The following is a 19,467-nucleotide window of genomic DNA, read 5'->3' as shown; positions in this document are numbered from 1 at the left end:
TAGGTATGTGGAACTAGGTACAGCAAATGTATAACACACCTTGTACATGTATGTGTGTGTCGATGTCCTTTTGACATCAGATTCAGACAAGTTCCCTCTGCAGCAGTCTGTTTTTCTGAAGCGTGGCTTGCTGCTGTCGTGTCGTGTGTACAGCCAGTGTAGTGACTCATGTTTCTTCCATAGACATATATACATAGACATATATACATAGACGCCGCATTGAGCGGGTTGGTCAAATGTGGCCAGGACCGGCGCTGCGGACGAGATCACTGCCCCTGTGAGGATGGACAGCACAAAAAAGGAGTGTAATTTATTGTGCCTCTCTGAAACTTGGCTCAAACAGAACACTCTGGACACTAATGTGGATTTACTAGGATTTACTACAGTAAGAATGACCAGTGACTGTAGACGCAGAGGCAAACTTAAAGGAGCGGGACTCGCACTGTTTATTAACACCAAATGTTGTAACCAGGGTCATGACGGTAGGTACAGTACAATCTGCGACGTGCTTTACGGTAAGCGTATTCTGTCACTTCTGGTTATCGGTGTTGCTGCCACGGTGCTCTCTGCTCTGCTCACCTAAACAGTTTTTTTGCATATTTTTCACATCAGCGATTATCTACTTATCTTTGCACTATCCTTAAACTTGTTCTGTCTGTGCATAAACAGGTCTCTTAACTCTAGTAACCACAATCTGCTAGTTTACCAGTTTCTGTTAGCCACACCGACTAGCCTAACGATAGCAATGGCTTCTCTCTCCTCTCCTCCTCTCTCCTCTCCTCCTCTCTCCTCTCCTGCTCTCTCCTGCCCTGTGTGCCACATGTTCAGTTACTCCTCGTCCTCCTTTAGTGATAATGGTACTTGTATTAAATGTAGTTTATTTGTAGCTTTGGAGGCGAGGGTCAGTGAGTTAGAGGCACGGTACCCACAATAAACAGTCAGTAGCTCAGATAGTTAGCCAGTCCCCTGTAGCCGGTGCAGCACCACCACAGGTAGCTTCAGCTAGCCGTCCCCCGGCAGGTCCTGAGTAGCCGGGAGGCTAGGTGACCATTTGAAGGAGGCATAGCCCCAAGCTGAAGCCCACGGTACACCACCAACCACTCCACTTTTCTAACAGACTTTCCCCGCTAAGCGACACACCCTCTGAGAGGCCAGCTCTGGTCATTGGCAGCTCCATAGTCCGAAACATGAAGTTAGCGTCACCAGGGGCCATAGTTAAATGCGTGCCGGCGGCCAGAGTGGGCGACATCAAGTCTTTTTTTAAACTGCTGGCTAAAGATAAACGTAAATCCAGTAAGATTGTTATTCGCGTCGGCGGTAATGACACCCGGTTACGCCAATCGGAGGTCACTAAAAGTAATGTGTCATCTGTGTGTGCATATGCCAAAACGATGTCGGACTCCGTAGTTCTCTCTGGTCCCCTTCCCAATGTGACCAGTGATGACATGTATAGCTGCATGTCGTCATTCCACCGCTGGCTGTGGAGGTAGTGTCCAGCAAACGATGTGGGCTTCATAGACAATTGGACATCTTTCTGGGGAAAAGCTGGTCTGATTAGGAGAGACGGCATCCATCCCACTTTGGACGGAGCAGCTCTCATATCTAGAAATATGGCCAAGTTTATTAGTCGACCAAAACCGTGATAACCCTGAGTTGAGACCAGGAAGCAGAGCTGCAGTCTTACATGGGACTCACACCGAACGCGGAACGGAAGCGGAACGGTACTTTGCCCGGCGTCAACTCACACCGGACGCGGATCAGCCGCGGAACGGAAGCGGAGCGAGCCGGCCGTATTCACGCGAGATCGCGAGATCACGAGATCACGCGAGAATCCTGGACATACCCGAGACCCCGCGATAAACAGTGTATAAAGAAAACAACAACAACAAACAGCTGACTTTGCTTCTCCGACGTGGAGGAGATTATAAAAAGCATCTGTTGTGTCATAAAGGATTGTGTGTTGTTCCACTTCAACAATTAGTCTCTCGTTGAGACCCTTTGATCTTTGATCACCTGGTGCCACCGGTCATGACGTAACGTTGATGTGAAGTTGTAAAAAGCTACATGAACTGTGTATTGTGTTTTATTTTGAAGGGGGGCGGAAGTTTATTATGTTGATTCTGTGTCGGATTTCCTGTCTGGCGCGCAGGGTCTGTGAAATTACGAGGTTAGCCGCGGCTCACAGGAAAAAATAGAAATCCTGCGGAAAGCTCGTGCCGTGGCGCGGAGAGCCGCTTCTGGGACGCTTCTGATCCGCGTCTGATCCGCGCCCGGTGTGAGTGCTCTCATTGACTAGACTGGATTCTATTTGCTACGGTGACCACGGCGGTGCCGTTCCGCTTCCGTTCCGCGTCCGGTGTGAGTTGGCCTTTACACACTTCTCTGCGCCTCCATGAGAGCAGCTGCCCACCCATTCCTTTAGTATAGAGACTGTGTCTGTCCCCCGTCCACCTACATTATTTAAAGATAAAACAAACAGAAGAGGAGTTCATCATAAAAACTAATAAAATTAAATCAACATCTCCAACAGTCCAAAATAAGAGAATTAAATGTGGACTCCTGAATATCAGGTCTTTTTCATCTAAAGCTGTCTTAGTCAATGAATTAATATCTGATTAGTGATATTGATTTGTTCTGTCTCACTGAAACCTTGCTGTAGGAGGATGAATAGTTAGCTTAAATGAAGCTACTCCTCCCAGTCATTGTAATACTCATATTCCTCAAAGTACTGGTCGAGGTGGTGGAGTTGGAGCTATATTAAGTCTATTAATAAATCCTAAACTAAATTATAATTCATTGAAAGTCTTGTTCTTAGCTCATCACCCAACCTGGAAAACACGCAGCCAATTTATTTGTTACAGTATATCGAGCTCAGGTCCTTATTCTGAATTTTATCTGAATTTGCAGAATTTGCATCAGTCTTGATCCTAAAAAACAGATAAAGTAATTATTGTAGGTGATTTAACATTCATGTGGACAAGCACAATATAGTCTTAGTACTGTGTTTATCGCTTATTAGATTCACGGCTTCTGTCAGAGTGTAAATAAACCGACTCATGTGTCTGAACCACATCTTGATCTTGTTCTCTCATAGAGCAGGAATTGATAATCTAATGTGTCTTTCCACAAACCTTCTGTCGACCATTTTTAAAACCTGGAGTTCATAGCGCACTATAAGCCTTTTTGCAGAAACCCTACAGCAGATGTTATAGCTGATAGTGCTGTAGCCAAATAGGGAAGTGATTCCCAGCATGAATTCAATGCCATGTCTCAATGTAACAGAGGACTTGTCTACTTCCTTGCCACCCACAAATAGCCCACTTGTGATAGTAACAGGCTCATTAGAACAACCAACTCTATTGCACCTCTGAAAAGAAGATAATTAACACGAGGCAGCACCATGGTATAGCCAGCAGACGTTAAATTAAACGCAGAGACGCATAAATCTGAATGCAAATGGTGTGCCACTAAACTAGAAGAATCTCGTCTAGTCTGGCAAGATAATCTCAAAACAACTCCGAAACAGGCTCTCCGTAATGCCAGAGCAGCCTACACTCTTCATTAATAAGGAGAAATAGAACAACCCCAGGTTTTCTATTCTTCTACTTCAGCACTGTAGCCAGGCTAACAGAGAATCACAGCTCTACTGAACCATCTATTCCTTTAGGTCTAAGTAGCAATGACTTCATGAGCTTCTTTAATGATAAAATTATAACTATTAGAGACAAAAACCATCACCTCTAGCCCTCAACAGGCATTGATTGGCATTCTGATACAGCAAGTTTGGAAACAGTTGTAAAACCTGACATGTATTTAGACTGTTTTACTCCCATCACCTTTATCAAATAACTTTAATAATTTCTGCATCTAAGCCATCCACCTGTCTCTTAGACAGGTGGATGGCCATCCCAATCAGGCTGCTCAAGGATGTTTTACCTCTAGTTAGTAATTTTTTATTGGATATGATTAATCTGTCTTTATTATCAGGATATGTACCACAGTCCTTTAAGGTAGCTGTAATTAAACCTCTTTTTAAAAAGCCCACTCCTAGATTGGGAGTCAGAGCTTTCAGCTATCAGGCTCCTCTTCTGTGGAGCAAACTACCATTCTGGGTTCGGGAGGAAGACACGGTCGACACTTTAAAGAGTAGACTTAAGACTTTCCTTTTTGATAAAGCTTATAGTTAGGGCTGGCTCAGGTCATCCCTTAGTTATGCTGCCATAGGATTAGACTGCCAGGGGCCCCCCCCCCCCCCCTCTCTCTCACACCATCTCTGTCTCTCACCATCTGTAAACATACATGTCTCACTAATGCATGTTACTAACTAAACTTCCCCGGAGTTTCTGTGCTCTGTCGTCCAGCAGGTTCTCGTGGATCGTGGCTGCTGATGTGATCTTGCACAATGTCCACTACACATATTACCACTGTCATTATTGCTACCATATCTGCTACTGTAATCATTTTATCATTCATTGTGATTCATTGTCATTTCATCATTCATTGTAATTCATTGTCATTTTGTCAGTCACTGTAATTGTACAGTATGTTTGTGTTGATTTGTTCTATCCACGTGACATCTACTGCACGTCTGTCCGTCCTGGGAGAGGGATCCCTCCTCTGTGGCTCTTCCTGAGGTTTCTTCCACCTTTTTTCCCTGTTAAAGGTTTTTGTGGGCAAGTTTTTCCTCACTCGAACCGAGGGTCTAAGGACAGAGGGTGTCACTCCCTGTACAGATTGTAAAGCCCTCTGAGGCAAATGTACTTTGTGACTTTGGGCTATACAAATAAAATTGATTTGATTTAATTTGATTATGTTATGGTGAAGGAGATCATATGCAACAGGGACATTAAGTTGCTGACGGTAGGTCTCAGACTTCATTACATGCCTAGAGAGTTCACCCATGCCATTGTTGTTTGTTGTCAGCCTGTGACATCATCCAAGCCACAAACACAACACCCAGGTGCATTAATCGCCATCTCAGGGGATTTTAACCATGTCACACTAAACTCCACACTACTGGAGTTTTACCAGTTTGTAAGTTGCCCCACTAGGAGGAACAGAACATTAGACCTCATCTATGCCGACATGAAGAAAGCTTACACTGCAACTCTTCTGCCCCTACTGGAAAAAGTCTGACCATAACCTGGTTCAGCATGTTGTTGCATGAGGGAGGTCTGGGATGGCATGAAAACCATCAAGAAGGGCAGCGGCACAGAAAAGGGGGTGCTGGGAGAGCAGACCTGCTAAACCTGTTTTTTAACAGGTTTGATACTCCAGCACCTACAGCCAGCACCTCTCCTCCTCCTCCCCCAACATATCTATCAACCTGATGGGAAGAAAGCAGCAAGAAGAGGGACACAGCTTGACTCGACAGACAGAGTAGGGCTAGCTCAATGGTGGGAACAGAGCTGGACTCTGTGGTAGCAATGGCAGAGAGAAGGACCCTGGACAATGGCCACCACCCTCTGCACAACACCTTCATCAGGCAGATGAGTGTGTTCAGTGGCAGACTGCTGTCCCTATCCAACTCCACAGACAGACTCAAGAACTCTTTCGTCCCCCTGGCCTAGTCAGGATAATAGACAATTTCACTCTCTTTTTGGCTCCTGACATTCTGTCGTTGTCATTTCTTTTTTTAACTTTATTGCCTTAAATGCACATTAACAGGCAATTAACATCACAAAGGAATACAAAAAAAAAAAAAAAAAAACATCTTGAGAATGGGTCTCATCTGTCACACCATCATGTAGACATGTTTTACTTTCTGTAACCACTGAGTGATCATGGGAGGGTCAGTCTTCATCCAATTGATAGTAATAATTTTTCTTGCAATCATCAACAGAATATGTAATATATAACATTGTTCTGTGGTGAACAGGTGATCAGGAAACACATCTAATAAAAATAACAAAGAGTCCATAGGAAGGTCCACTGCCAAAGTTTTTCCAGTTCTTCTTTGACATTATTCCAAAATGTTTGTAATTTCGGGCAGTCCCAGAATATATGAGTATGGTCGCCGACCATACCACAGTTCCTCCAAAATTTGTTGCTGGGATTATTCTTGGAGACAAAAGTTGTTAGTGGTGTCCTGAAGAACCTAATTTTGACCTTCCAGTCAAATTCCTTGTATAGTTGGCTTCCAACCCCCTTGTGGCATCTGGAACATATGTTTTCCCAAGAGTCATCATCTATTATTGCATTCAGCTCCATTTCCCATCGTTGCTTTATGTGTAGTGTATTGTCTGACATATCCATCATTAATTTTTTGTACATATAGGATATTCGTTTTTTTGTTAAAGGATGGTGTTCAAACAGATGTATGAAATAGCTTTCTATATTTGTAGGTTCCTTTCGTATATTTTTCCAATCTAGAGTTCTTGTGACATAATGTCTGATTTGTAAGTATCTATATAGATCGCTTGAAGGTAAGTCAAATTTGTCTCTAAGCTGTGAAAAAGATTTAAATACTTGTCCATCCAGGAGTTGATTTATTATTATCAGACCAGAGTCTGCCCATCTTTTATAAACCCTGTCATACACAGATGGTAAAAACTCTATATTCCCTGCTATAGGCGTAGCCCGTGACAGGGTTACAGCTCCCTTAATTAGTTTTTGAACTAAATTCCAGACCTTCAATGTGTGTACAAGCCATAATTTATTGATTTTAAGTTTTTTCTCAGATTGCTGGCTAAGAAATGGAAGACTAGACAACAGTACCCCTGGTATAGAGTTCTGTTCAATAGAGACCCATCCACTCTCTAAGTACCCGACCACCCATGCCACCACTACTCGCAGCTGAGCTGCCCAGTAGTAAAATTTTAGATTGGGTAGGTTCAAGCCTCCTTTCTCTTTTGCTGACATCAGTACTTTCAGACGTATTCTTGGTCTTTGGTTTTGCCAAATTAATTTTGATATTCATTTTTCTAGTAACTTAAATACAGATTGTGGTACTGAGATAGGGAGGGACTGAAATAAAAATAGTAGTCTTGGCAGGATATTCATTCTCACAGACTCTATTCTGCCAAAGAATGACAGGGGGAGCAAATCCCATCTATTTGAATCCATTTAATTTCTTTGATCAATTTATCGTAATTAGAGGAAAGTAATTGTGTGGTTTTAGGTGTGAGGAAAACACCAAGATATCTGAATCCCTGCTTGGATCTTCTGAAAGAGACCAGTTCATCTAACTGGGATGGCCAATTCCCAACAATCATCATGGCTTCAGATTTGTTCATATTAACTTTATAGCCTGACACTTTACTGTATTTATTAAGGTCATGTAGGAGCGCGGGGACAGAGGTAATAGGATTTTCCAAGAATATTAATATATCATCTGCGAAAAGTGCCAGTTTATGCTGGTTATTTCCTTCATCAAGTATTCCCTGTATTGGAGGATCAGACCTTATCAGTTCGGCTAACGGTTCAATGCTGATAGCATTGATAGCAAGAGGGAGACAAAGCATCTCCTTGATGGTGCCACGTCCCAGCGGGAATTATTCCGAGCAGGGCCCATTTACTCTAATTCTGGATCTTGGGTTTTTATAAAACGTTTTGATCCACCTCACAAAGATATCATTGAAGCCCATTTTGCTGAGAGTCTGTTCTAAGAAGGTCCAGTCTACCCTGTCGAATGCCTTCTCAGCGTCTAAGCTGAGAAGCATTGATGGGACGTTTAAGGCTCTCCTTACATTATCAGTTCCCTGTCTGTTGTTAATAAAACCCGTCTGGTCTGGCTTTATAAATTTTCTTATGTATTTTTGTATTCTATTTGCTATAATGGAGGTCAAGATTTTAAGATCTACACATAGGAGACTGATAGGGTGGTAAGATGTACATAGAGTCGGGTCTTTATTATCTTTATGAATAACACTTATCACTGCATCTGACCATGACCCAGGGGGGTGTCCTTCTGTTAGAGCATAATTATAGACTCTACACAAAACTGGAGTTAACTCATTTATCAGGGTTTTATAATACTCTCCAGGAAGACCATCTACCCCTGGAGACTTGTTATTTTTAAGTCTGAGAATATTTTCCCTAATTTCTTCTTCTGTAATTGGATGTGTCATTGTATCTGCCTTCTCTTCTGTTAATCTGGTTAAATTAATTGAATCAAGGAAGGATTTGATGTTTTCTTTTTTATGAGGTTGTTCCTCAGCTGTATACAGCTTTTGGTAATAAGTGGCAAATGCCTCCGAGATATCCTTTGGTTGGGTTAACATCTGGTTATTATTTGTGCATTTTATTTTATGCACTGTTCTGTTAGCTTGAGCTTTACATAGCTGGAAGGCCAGTAGGCGGCTTGCTCTGTTACCAAATTCGTAGTACTTCCTGTTAATAAATCGCAGAGCTCCTTCTGCCTTATAGGTCAATAGGTCATCCAATTTCTGTCTCTTCTCTTTTAATGATGCCAGAACCTGGTGTTTTTTGATTGTTGATACTGTGCCTCTAGCTTTTTAATTTCCCTCTCTAATTCAACCTGCTGAGCTAGTCTTTGTTTTTTTTAATCTGGATGAAATAGCAATTATGTTGCCCCTCATCACCACTTTAGCTGCCTCTGAGAGAGTAGAGGGGGAGACTGTGTCATTATCATTAGATTTCAAATATTCTATTAAGTTTTCACAGAATTCTTGTTGAATTGCTTCATCGTTTAATAATGATACATTGAGTCTCCAGTATTTAAACTGTCTATTCGGTCCTATCCGTATCTTTACCGTCACAGGAGCATGGTCTGATATCGTTATTGGTTCTATGTTACATTCACTAGTTCTGTACATATCAGTTTCTGATATCAAAAACATGTCTAGTCTAGAGTGACTGCCATGTACATGTGACATGAAAGTATAGTCCTTTTCTAGGATGTTGGTGGCGCCAGGCATCCACCAGGCCTAGTTCATCCATCATTGCATGAAGACTTATTGATTTCTTGGACATGGGGCCTACTCCTGCTGGAAGCCTATCTACATTCTGCCTCAAAATGCAGTTGAAGTCACCACCTATTAAAATAATTCCCTCTGCTTTGTCTGCTAATAGAGATGAACCAGCCCCTGATGAAGCCTGGGCTGAGGAGGGGGACTGCTCCTCTGTGGGGAACACACACACAGTGTCAGAGCTGCTGTCGTCCGGCTGGTGAAGCGGTTGTTGCTGCTCGGTATGCGAGTAATACTCGCGGTTTACTGAGTTCCGTCCATTGTAGTAAAACCTAACTTCTTCCTAACGTTGGTTGTTTTAAACTCCATAGTGAAGCTCGGCATCATTCATCTCCACTGAAGAGAGCTCTGACATTCGTAGCTGGCAGCACTGCCGGGTTTTCCCCTCGCCTCTCTCCCGCGGTGCTCCACCTGTAGTGGGACAGTTCGCTCTCCATCCGTTCCCTCTCATCCACCCTGGCCTGGATCCCGAGCTCCCGTAGCGCCGGGAGAGCATGTGTCAGCGTCGAGTAGGTCTTTTTCCCATCATCCGTAATAAATCTTAGCTGTGCTGGATAGATGCATTTGGCCCTGATGTTTTTCTGCTTTAACTGTTTGATTACATCACGCACCTGGGCTCTCTTTTTTTGCAGCTCCGGGGAGTAGTCATGGTCGAAGAATATCGGCTCTGTTTTGTATAGGACCTGTCTTTGGCTCCAGGCTTGTCTTAAAATAGCGTCCTTCACGGAGTAATCCAGAAATTTGACAACCAGTGATCTCGGGGCGGCATTGAGGTTCTTTGGCTTGGCTATTAGGGATCGGTGGGCTCTTTCAATTTGTATATTCACATCGGGCATTGGCTGAAGGGCTGATTGAATTAGCTCCTTCACAAAAGTCTTCGCATCGTTTCCTTCACTCCCTTCGGGCACTCGATAAATTCTTAAGTTATTTCGTCTTGACCTGTTCTGTAGGTCTTCACATCTGGCCGTCAGGTCCATCTCTCTGTGCAGCAGGTAGCGTATTGCTCTCTGGTGTCTCATCCCGGTATCCTCTGAAGCGCCAATACATCTTTCTGCCTCCGTAGTTCTTTTTTCAAGTTTAGGCATTTCGGATTTGAGTTCTTGCATGGAATAATCAAGTTTTGTCAGCGATTATCTGGTCTGCTCGTTTCCGTCTCGATTTTCTTCCCTTAACTTCTCCAGTTCCGCTAATATTTTAGACTCGTGGTTGCTTGGACTAGCATTTGCTGCGCCACTCGGAGTCTGCCTCAAGGTTAGCTGCTTCAAATTGTCATTTTTGCCATTCATGTTTTCCTGTCTCGAGCCTTTGACTCTCACAGAGCTTGCCATGTCGAGTTCGTATAAGTTTGCAGAGTTTTAAGTAAATTTGTTAGGAAATTAACCGTTAACCGACGAAGCTCTGTTTTAAGCTGCTGTCTCCAACATGGCGTCCCGGAAGTCCCTGTCATTGTCATTTCTGACTCAGTCAGCACTACAGCTTATGTATGCTGTCATTTATTTGTCCACAGCCTAATTTAATTGCACATGTATTTATCCCTATTTGCAGATTATTTTTTATTTCTACAAAAAACAATTTAATTTCTTTTTTCTACTCTATTTTTCTATTTGTACAATTTTAGCACAGGTTTAACTTCTTAACACAGGTTTGATTTGTCTACTTATGTTTAATCCCTCATATCTACATCTACTATATCTATCTACAATAATACCTTACCCAGTAGAGGACATCGGTCCACCCTTGTGTGGTGATACACTGGTAGACAGTTAGCATGGAAAAGCCCAAGTTGTCAAAGTGGGTTATTCCATGGTTTGGCCCTGGCCAGCCAGCTCGGCACTCTGTACCATTTATGGTACAACGGCGTCCATTCCCTGCTTGGGCACATGGAGCCTGCTTCTCATTCTGTACTGTAGCAATGATGTCTGAAAGCCAGAAGAGCGTAACAGTAATGGTTAGATTGTATGTGTTTGTGTGCTAAGTATACATGGGAGAACACACTGCTATGTGAAGTCAAATCACAAGTATTGTACACATTGTGGCATTACTTAGAGATGCACCTATACATATGTAGCAACTCAAAAGTTCCTGTGTTTCCGTGACGGGGCCGGGACTGGTCCTTGACAGGTCATTTGCAGGTCCGTGACAGTAATGTAATCCCCCGCGATGACGTAGTCAGTGAGGACCCGACTGGAAACGCCCCTAAGCAGTCTGGGTGAAAACCAGCTGCAATGCCTCATTTGTCCACGGGGAGGAGCTGTGATGTTCCGCTCTCACCGTAGACTGTCTAAAGACACATCTGAACAGATACGCTGGGGTGAGCCGGTGATCCGATCAGCTGAGACAGAGCACAACCATAGATGTGGCTAGTGGTGCAAAGGATCATCATGATCCGTTCATATCGCCCCCACAGCACCAAGTTTTCCGCGGATCAGTTGATGGAAAGAAAAAGTTGTGATAAGATAACACTGAGGCAGCGCTGCAGCCGCTCGTATCTGCAACTCTATGTCACGCACAACAACAACATGCTAACATAAACTTAAAGAAAACTCCGCTCGTAACGTCCGTTTTTTAAGTATATTTTTTTGGGCCTCTTATGGATATGACAGCTTAAGAGAGACAGGAAGGAGGGGGAATGACATGCAGTAAAGGGCTGTCCGATGCGGGATTCGAACCGGAGCCGACTACAGCGAGGACTGTAGCCTCTACACACGGGGCACCTGCACAACCCACCACGCTACCGACCACCCCGTAACTGTTTTTTAAGAGTTATATCTGTTTGATGCTTTCTGAAGCCTGCAGTATGAAACACATTCAATTTCTGAGTACTCCTCTGAACACCATAGTGGCCATATTGATAGTACAGTATACTGTACAGTATGACGGATACTTATGTCCAGCTGTGGCTTTCACTACATGCAGATTAGGAGCGAGCGAGCGAGAGAGAGAGAGAGAGAGTGCGCGAGAGAAGAGCTTCAGTAATTATGTACAGTGAGGACAGAATAACCTAGATGTTGTTGATTTAAACAGTGACTATAGGCTAAATGGCGTAAAGCGTAAATGGAAAGAATTACGGGTGAATCAAATATGAAATAAGTCAAGTATGTTTGGTTTTAATAAAGTTTACAGTATAATCTTATGAAACCATCAAACATATATATTTAGGCATTCCATGAAAGACCTTATTCGCAAGGAGGCTAAGCCAGGCACAAAACAGGAGCTCGTCGAGGACATACAGACGTTTTGGCAAACGAGAGTCACCGTGGACTTTTGCAACAGACTTATCTCTGGACTTTCAAAAGCTGTGCGGTGTATTATTATAATGGAGGGGGGCATAGTGGAAAATAAACAGTGGTGTCCATGTAGAATAAAAACATATATACTGCAAACTTTATTAAAACCAAACATACTTGACTTATTTCATACATATTCTTTCCATTTACGCTTTACGCCATTTAGCCTAATGGACAAAAATGAAAAGGAGTCATTCATGTTCATGAGCAAACTAAAATGACAAGGCTACTGTATAGTATACAGTACTCAAACCAGCTGCATTTTCTGCTCTGTGATTTGTGACACTGGGAGACCAAAAAGCCCATCAAGTGCAAACAATGAGAATGCTAATGAGGGGTTTGTATGGTTTACCTGGCCTAAAGCGTGCACTACAGTAAATACCTGCATAACAAAGGGCTTCCAAAACGCTCGTCTCTGCAGCTCTATGTCACGCACAACAACAACAAGCCCTCGCCTCCAATTAAAAAAATAAAGTCTCGCTTGTATCGGCAGGTCTGACACACAGGCCTGGCAGCCCCGTGACGTCCGAACCGTTTTTTTGTAACTTTTTTAAGGGTTAGTTTGTTGTTTACATGCAGATGAGCGAGAGAGAGTGCACGAGCACAATAGAGGGGACGCTTCAGTAATTATGTAAAGACTAGTGGTGGGCATAGATTAATAGCGCCAGTGCCGGCCGGCATCAGCTGTTCCCCGGAGTAAACAAAGGCAGCGTGTCCAGGTGGAAGCGGCATTTAAAAAACAACACGAAGAAAAAACACAAGAAAAAGTAACGCCGATATTTTTTTATCGCCCGATAAGAGTCTCATGTTAACGCAGATAACGGCCCACCACTAGTAAAGACAGAACAGCCTAGATGTTGTTGATTTGGTAAATGCTGACATGTTAGATATAAACACCTTAAATTTAATTTCAATTCATAAACACGCTCAAATCATAAGGCTACTGTATAGTATGCAGTAGTCAAACCAGCTGCATTTTCCACTCTGTGATCTGTAACACTGGGAGACCAAAAAGCCCATTACTGTAAGTGTAAACAAAAGATTGAGCAACGAGAATGCTAATGAGGAGTGTAAGCTACGTCATCTCCAGGTAGAACTGTAAAAAAGTTCTGTGAGGGAAGCGCCATCTCCTGGTCATACCCTGTATTTACTTGAATGGGTGGAGTTACAGTAAAAAATAGACACGCCCAGGAGAAGGAGGGGGGTCACTCCGGCCACAGAACTTGGCAGGCAGTTGGCTGGAAGTCAGCTGGAAGACGGCTGCCATTCAGCTGGCTTTCAGCTTGAACAGGAACTTTTGAGTTGCCACTACTGTATGACTTTTTCCTTCCACTTACCTTCACCTAGTTATTACTTAGTATTGGCCAATACAGAGTGAAAATACCAATGCTCCTTATTTCTTAAATGAAAAAACAACCTCACTGTAATGGAATTGAGTGGTTTTACACAAATTGAGTGGTTTGTGTAAATTAACCTCAAGCTTACTCCTCAACAAGAGGAAAGGATGTTAATAGATGTTTTAGGTTGATGCACATGTACTTTCTGCTTTTTTATCAGGCTGCCCTAATTAGACCCTTAACTCTTAGTTGCTCAACTCAATTATTGGGCTGTGACAGTATTATTTTTCATATAGGCCATAAAAATGTATTTGTGAGGCCCATGTGGGAAATAATGATTTACCGTTTGAGTAACAAAATAACTGATAGCAAATGGTGATACTAAGGTAATATTATGCATAAGAATTGACTGTCATGACAAGAAATTTAGTCCAAAGAATGCTATTTAGTTTCTCTGACAGCAATAAAACTTTAGAATGGGAAAGACTATGTGTTGCCACTAGAGATATAGTCGTATAGTATTGGCCACAATACTAATTAGAATGACACTCGGTAGTATTCATTTCATATAGAGTATAACCCTGTGCTGTGCTGCATACATACTTGTGCCTGTGTAGTAGCAGGTCTTGTGCATTTTGCACTTGAAGAGCTCCAATCCCATAATGGAGTAAATGGTGACCATGAAAAGGACCAGTAGAGTGATGTGAAAAAGAGGCAGCATGGACTTCAGGATGGAGTTCATCACTACTTGTAGACCTGAGGGGGAAAAGATGATGCATGCAGTACCAAAATGTGTCTTGTCTTAAGCAAACAACCATTTCCCTGCGGTTAGTAACTGTACATAAATAGTCAAATAAGCTAATGCCTTTGACTGTAGAACGGACTAATACCTCAATATTCCTACTGAGAATAAAATAAGAATAAAATAAAAAGGCAACTAGATAGACTTTTACTTACTGGGGACTCCAGAGACCAATCTGAGTGGTCGGAGGACTCTGAATGCCCGCAGAGCTTTCATGTCAAAGCCACCACCCTTTTCTCCTACTGGAGCCTCCACTCCACTGATGTGGTTAATGGCATCCACAGCCACAGTGAACAGGCTGAAAAGACAGAAATAGATGATGTTTTCTCTGATACGAAAATATCACATGGTTACCAAAAGGGTTGGTTAGAACACCCAGCGTTGCCATAATATAATGTAAAAAGCAGTGAGCCTTTTTCCTGACTGCTCACTGACAGGTGCCACAATGCTTCTCCTTTACCTTGCATGACAGCCAATGCCATCAGTGTATAAGAATGCGCCAGTTCCGACAGTCCTATAAACACCCTGCTAACCCTTTGGTTCCCTTTGCTCTAGTATTCGACGACCCAGAAACATGCCACACCACCTCGAGCACATTCAGGAAAGTGAGCTACCAATCTGTCTCACTTTCCATAGGAGGATAAATTATTCAGACAAAATCAGGATGACTGCGTCTAAAGTTTCCATCGACACGCCAGCAGATCCAGCAATAGAAGCTGAACACTCTGTGGCTTCCGTGCTTGAGGCCCCTCTTCTCATAATGCAAAAGCTGTTCAAGAAGCGAGTCAATCTCTGCTCAGTTTCTTTAATGGTCTGTATTCCACCCAGTTCATCTCCTTTCAATATGCAAGACAACTTTAATCCACCTGTTGAATTCGTCGTGCCCCCCAGCTCACCTCCGTCTTCAGAACGAGAGATGAGACATTCAATGACAGTACATTGTTTCAGTTCTCCAACTCACCACCTCCGGAGACAACTCATGCCTGTCGCCATCATCCCGACTTCACCAGCCCCACAACAGTTATCACAATGATGTCACGCTCTCAGGAGGTAATATTGCTGTTCCCTGTGCAGAGTTGCTCTTTAACACTAATGTCCACATTTATCAAATTCATTTATGAATTATTCGAATACAGATAATGATCCCAAATAGTTCATCTTGTTGATAGTACTAAAGGCTCATTATGAACAACTCTCGACTCTAGTGCACCTCTGAAAAAGATCTATCTAAATAAGAACAACCCCAGGTTTCCAAGCTTCATGAGCTTCATTAATTATAGAATTTTAACTATTAGAGACAAAATTCATCACCTCTTGCCCCCAACAGGCAATGATCTGCCTTCTTACACAGCATCAGCACCTTCATCAAATAACTTCAATAATTTCTGCAGCTAAGCCGTCAACCTGTCTCTTAGACCCCATCCCAACCAGGCTACTCATGGATGTTTTACCTCTAGTTAGTCATTCTTTATTGGATATGATTAATCTGTCTTTATTATCAGGATATGTACCACAGTCCTTTAAGGTAGCTGTAATTAAACCTCTTCTTAAAAAGCCCACTCTAGACCCAGAGGTCTTAGCCAACTACAGACCGATATCAAACCTTCCCTTTCTGTCTAAGATACTTGAGAAAGCTGTAGCTAATCAGCTGTGTGACTTTCTCCATAACAATAGTCTATTTGAGAATTTTCAGTCAGGATTTAGAGTGCATCATAGCACAGAGACCGCACATCAAATTGGCATTAAAGGAACCACACTTAAGCTGGCTTAAGTCTTATTTCTCAGATCAATCTCAGTTAGTTCATGTCAATGAAAAACTAGTGCATGCAATTGGTACTTCTAGGCTGGACTATTGTAACTTCTTGTTATCCAGGCATCACACCCAGGACATTCTTAGCATGAGCATAAGCTGCTCCTAATACAAAATCCTGACCACTATTGTGAAAAGCAAAACCAGCTAGTATTAATATGGCCATCCACAACATAACATTGCATTAAAAACAGACTGGGCTCAATACAAACTTAACAACTTACCCAACAGATACACAAACAAAGTCCAATATGTTCCAGCAATTTCTTAAGTAAGCATCTGCATGAAAAAGAAATCCATAGGCAACAATCTTCAGGAAACACTCTATAGAGAAGATGATGAGGAAGATGTACTCCAAGCTTTCCTGCAAGACAACAACAGCATTTTCTAGATCCATGTTACACAAACAATACCCAAAATAACTTGTTCCTTGCAACTTCGTAAGAGATTTATGGTGCACATCATACAGATCTACTTCTGTCTATTCATGTCACTTATAAACTCACATACCACTGGAATGTTTTTATGTCCTCTCCTGTTTCAGTAACAGCATGCAGTAAATGTCTATTTTAAATACACCTCACACCATGGGCAATGCCGTTTCATGTTGTTAAACTGTAATGTGAGCTTCTGCTTGTTTCTTTGTCCTTGGATAGTCCTTGGTGTCCATCTGCAAGCTTTTTTTTTTTTTTGTAAAGTAATACAGTGCACTACAGGTGCTCCATGGATGCTGTGACGAGCAGAGAAGGAGAGAGAGAAGTGTGGTGCAGTGCAAAGATGAGTGATAGCAGAAAAACAAGCAGCATCTAGACACATTTTAATTGTAAAAACACAAAGGCCGAATGCAGAATTTGCAACGTCAAGCTGTGATATTGAGCAGGGTCCATAAACAACAACATAAGAACTGTGCATCCAAACAGTCAATAGCTGCCTTTTTAAAAAATTTCTATGCTTAAGTTTTTCTAGGTCTTTCTGTTTGCTTTGTGTAGCAGAGTGGTTCTACAAGCATGTTAGTACATTCATTGGGTGGTTTCAAAGAGTTACAAGGGTCTGTAAATGCAAATAAAAAAAAATTGGCTACGGCAATTTATTGATATTAGAAAATGTAAATTTTCTTTTGGATATGTCAGGATGTGTTGAATAATTTAAGTGATATATGTGTATACATACAAATCATCAGAGTCAAAACAGCACTAAATTTGGCTGATAATGGAGAGCCATTTGGGAGCCGGCCCTTCTTGGTGAGCTGAATCAAAAGATCTGAAGCTGCAATGACATAGTCAACCTGTTAAACTGTACGGATAAAATATTTTAGAAGAAATATGAAGAATGATGAAGAAAATGAACAAATGACTAATGTAGCAAAAAACACAAAATTAGTATGGCAGTATGATTTATGTATAAAAATAAGAGAAGACACAACACAGGGTTTGAATCAGTGTTTGTATTTTAAGGTTAGAATAGGACCAATTTGATGCTGATTGTTCAATAGCTGTAACACTTATCAAAAAGAAAATAGAACCCTTGCATGCCAGATATAAATATGCCTTATTTGTGCTATTTATAAATCAGATAATTTGAAAGCAGAACTGGACCATAATAATCATGGTGTGAGTTAAGACGACAGTCCTAAATGGGTCAAGATACCATCCAAGTAGCTGTCCCAAAAGACGTTTTTCAGAGTCAGAGATACTAGTCCAGGATCAGAGATCAAGCTTCCTTCCTGTGAAATCAGCTTTGGGACAATTCTGTCCTCAAAGGATACTGAGGGACATGTCCCTACGCCCTTATACTGTATTAACTGGGATGAGAGAGTCAGATCTGAGTGCTTCAAAGTGTGTGCACGACACAACATGACATGCAGAAACCATTGTCATCATCATCATCATCATCATCATCAGTGGAATTATGTCATTACAGTAGCTGGGGCAGAACTGCATATTAAAGGGGGGTTTATGTGATTTTGATATTTACTGCTGATTTTTTCTATTTTCATAAGTTTGGAAAAGTAACATAACATTTACTGGCAGATTATTTCACGGTGGTTACATTTAGAACAAATGCACTTAGAAAATCAATGATTGTGCCTATCCTCACGACACCCACTTCTAGAAGCACACCGTTAACACACAAACACAAGCATGTTACCACACCAAGTTGCTGTTGGTGTTGTTGCTGTCTTCTTCAGGCATGGGCAAGTACACAGCCAGGGCCACACAGTTGGCGAAGATGGCCAGTAGGATTATGATTTCAAAAGGTCTGAAATTAATCTATAGGAAACTTAAAGGTCAAACATAATATTTTAAATATGGACGTTCCCACATCACACAAATGAACCAGCAAACACTCATTCACACCAATGTGTTATATAACACTAAATAATTACTGAGAAAAAATGTGGTAGCAACATTCACATGAAATGTTCTATAATCTTAATAATACATTTTATAGCCAGCCCTCCCTCTGCCTAGTGACCCTTTATTACAGTAGGATACTTCCATTCCACAATACTGATGCATGCCTTGCGGAAGGGATTCTTTAGTGTCAAGAAGAGGAGAGAGCGTACAGGCCTTGGGTTGCCTCCTGTAGCCATCAGCTTCTTCAGCTTCTCCTTCTGTTTTCTTTTCAGAGTTTCCTCATCCATGATGTAGGACGACAGTGGGGCACTGCTGCTGTCTGTCATCGTGGCTTTAGAGAGTTGTGAAAGCGTGAATTAGAAGATTAGAAGTAGTATTCCAAAAGGTCTGTTTGTTTTTCTGTCAAAATGTAGTAATCTTGTTGGCTAGATCTGTCCACTCATTCATGAACCCTCTCAATTTGTTTCAAACTTCTCTCTCACCCTGTTTCTCGCTGATGATTTGACTGAGCCCTTTCTCTGTCTCTTATCTGTGGAATGGCAGCTGTCCCTTCTACTTGTAAGGGATTGGTTTACTGAGCAGCTGTTTGGTCAAGAGAATAAATATAGACAATGAGCATGGCAGTCATACTATGGGGTGACAAAAGAGGACACTTGCACAGATATAACACAAGGGCGGCTGTGGCTCGGAGGTAGAGCAGGACGTCCACTAATCAGAAGATCGGCCGTTCAATCCCTGGTTCGATCAAATCAAATCAGATTTTATTTGTATAGCCCAAAGTCACAAAGTACATTTGCCTCAGAGGGCTTTACAATCTGTACAGGGAGTGACACCCTCTGTCCTTAGACCCTCGGTTCGAGTGAGGAAAAGAGGATCCCCTACAGTCTGCATGTCCAAGTGTCCTTGGGCAAGATACTGAACCCCAAATTGCTCCTGAAGGCTGT

The 19,467-nt window shown here is 42.1% G+C and overlaps 1 protein-coding gene across 1 annotated transcript in view; it reads right to left on the bottom strand.

Annotated features, from left to right (window-relative positions):
• The window catches only part of LOC104939161 (dihydropyridine-sensitive L-type skeletal muscle calcium channel subunit alpha-1), a 40,757-nt gene extending 21,723 nt beyond the window's left edge, over window positions 1-19,034 (bottom strand). Inside the window, exons 1-6 of the mRNA XM_027278755.1 lie at window positions 18,662-19,034; window positions 18,320-18,425; window positions 16,391-16,530; window positions 14,512-14,654; window positions 14,158-14,310; window positions 10,644-10,849 (exon numbers count right to left, since the gene is read on the bottom strand). Of these exons, the coding sequence (XP_027134556.1) occupies window positions 10,644-10,849; window positions 14,158-14,310; window positions 14,512-14,654; window positions 16,391-16,530; window positions 18,320-18,425; window positions 18,662-18,849 (936 nt within the window). The 5' untranslated portion in view covers window positions 18,850-19,034. The remainder of the gene's footprint in view (window positions 1-10,643; window positions 10,850-14,157; window positions 14,311-14,511; window positions 14,655-16,390; window positions 16,531-18,319; window positions 18,426-18,661) is intronic.
• Between the last annotated feature and the right edge of the window lie 433 nt (window positions 19,035-19,467).

This window comes from Larimichthys crocea, chromosome V (assembly GCF_000972845.2).
Source record: "Larimichthys crocea isolate SSNF chromosome V, L_crocea_2.0, whole genome shotgun sequence".
Classification (NCBI taxonomy): domain Eukaryota; kingdom Metazoa; phylum Chordata; class Actinopteri; family Sciaenidae; genus Larimichthys; species Larimichthys crocea.
The sequence above is the reverse complement of the archived record's forward strand: the minus strand, read 5'-3'. Positions and strand labels throughout refer to the sequence as shown.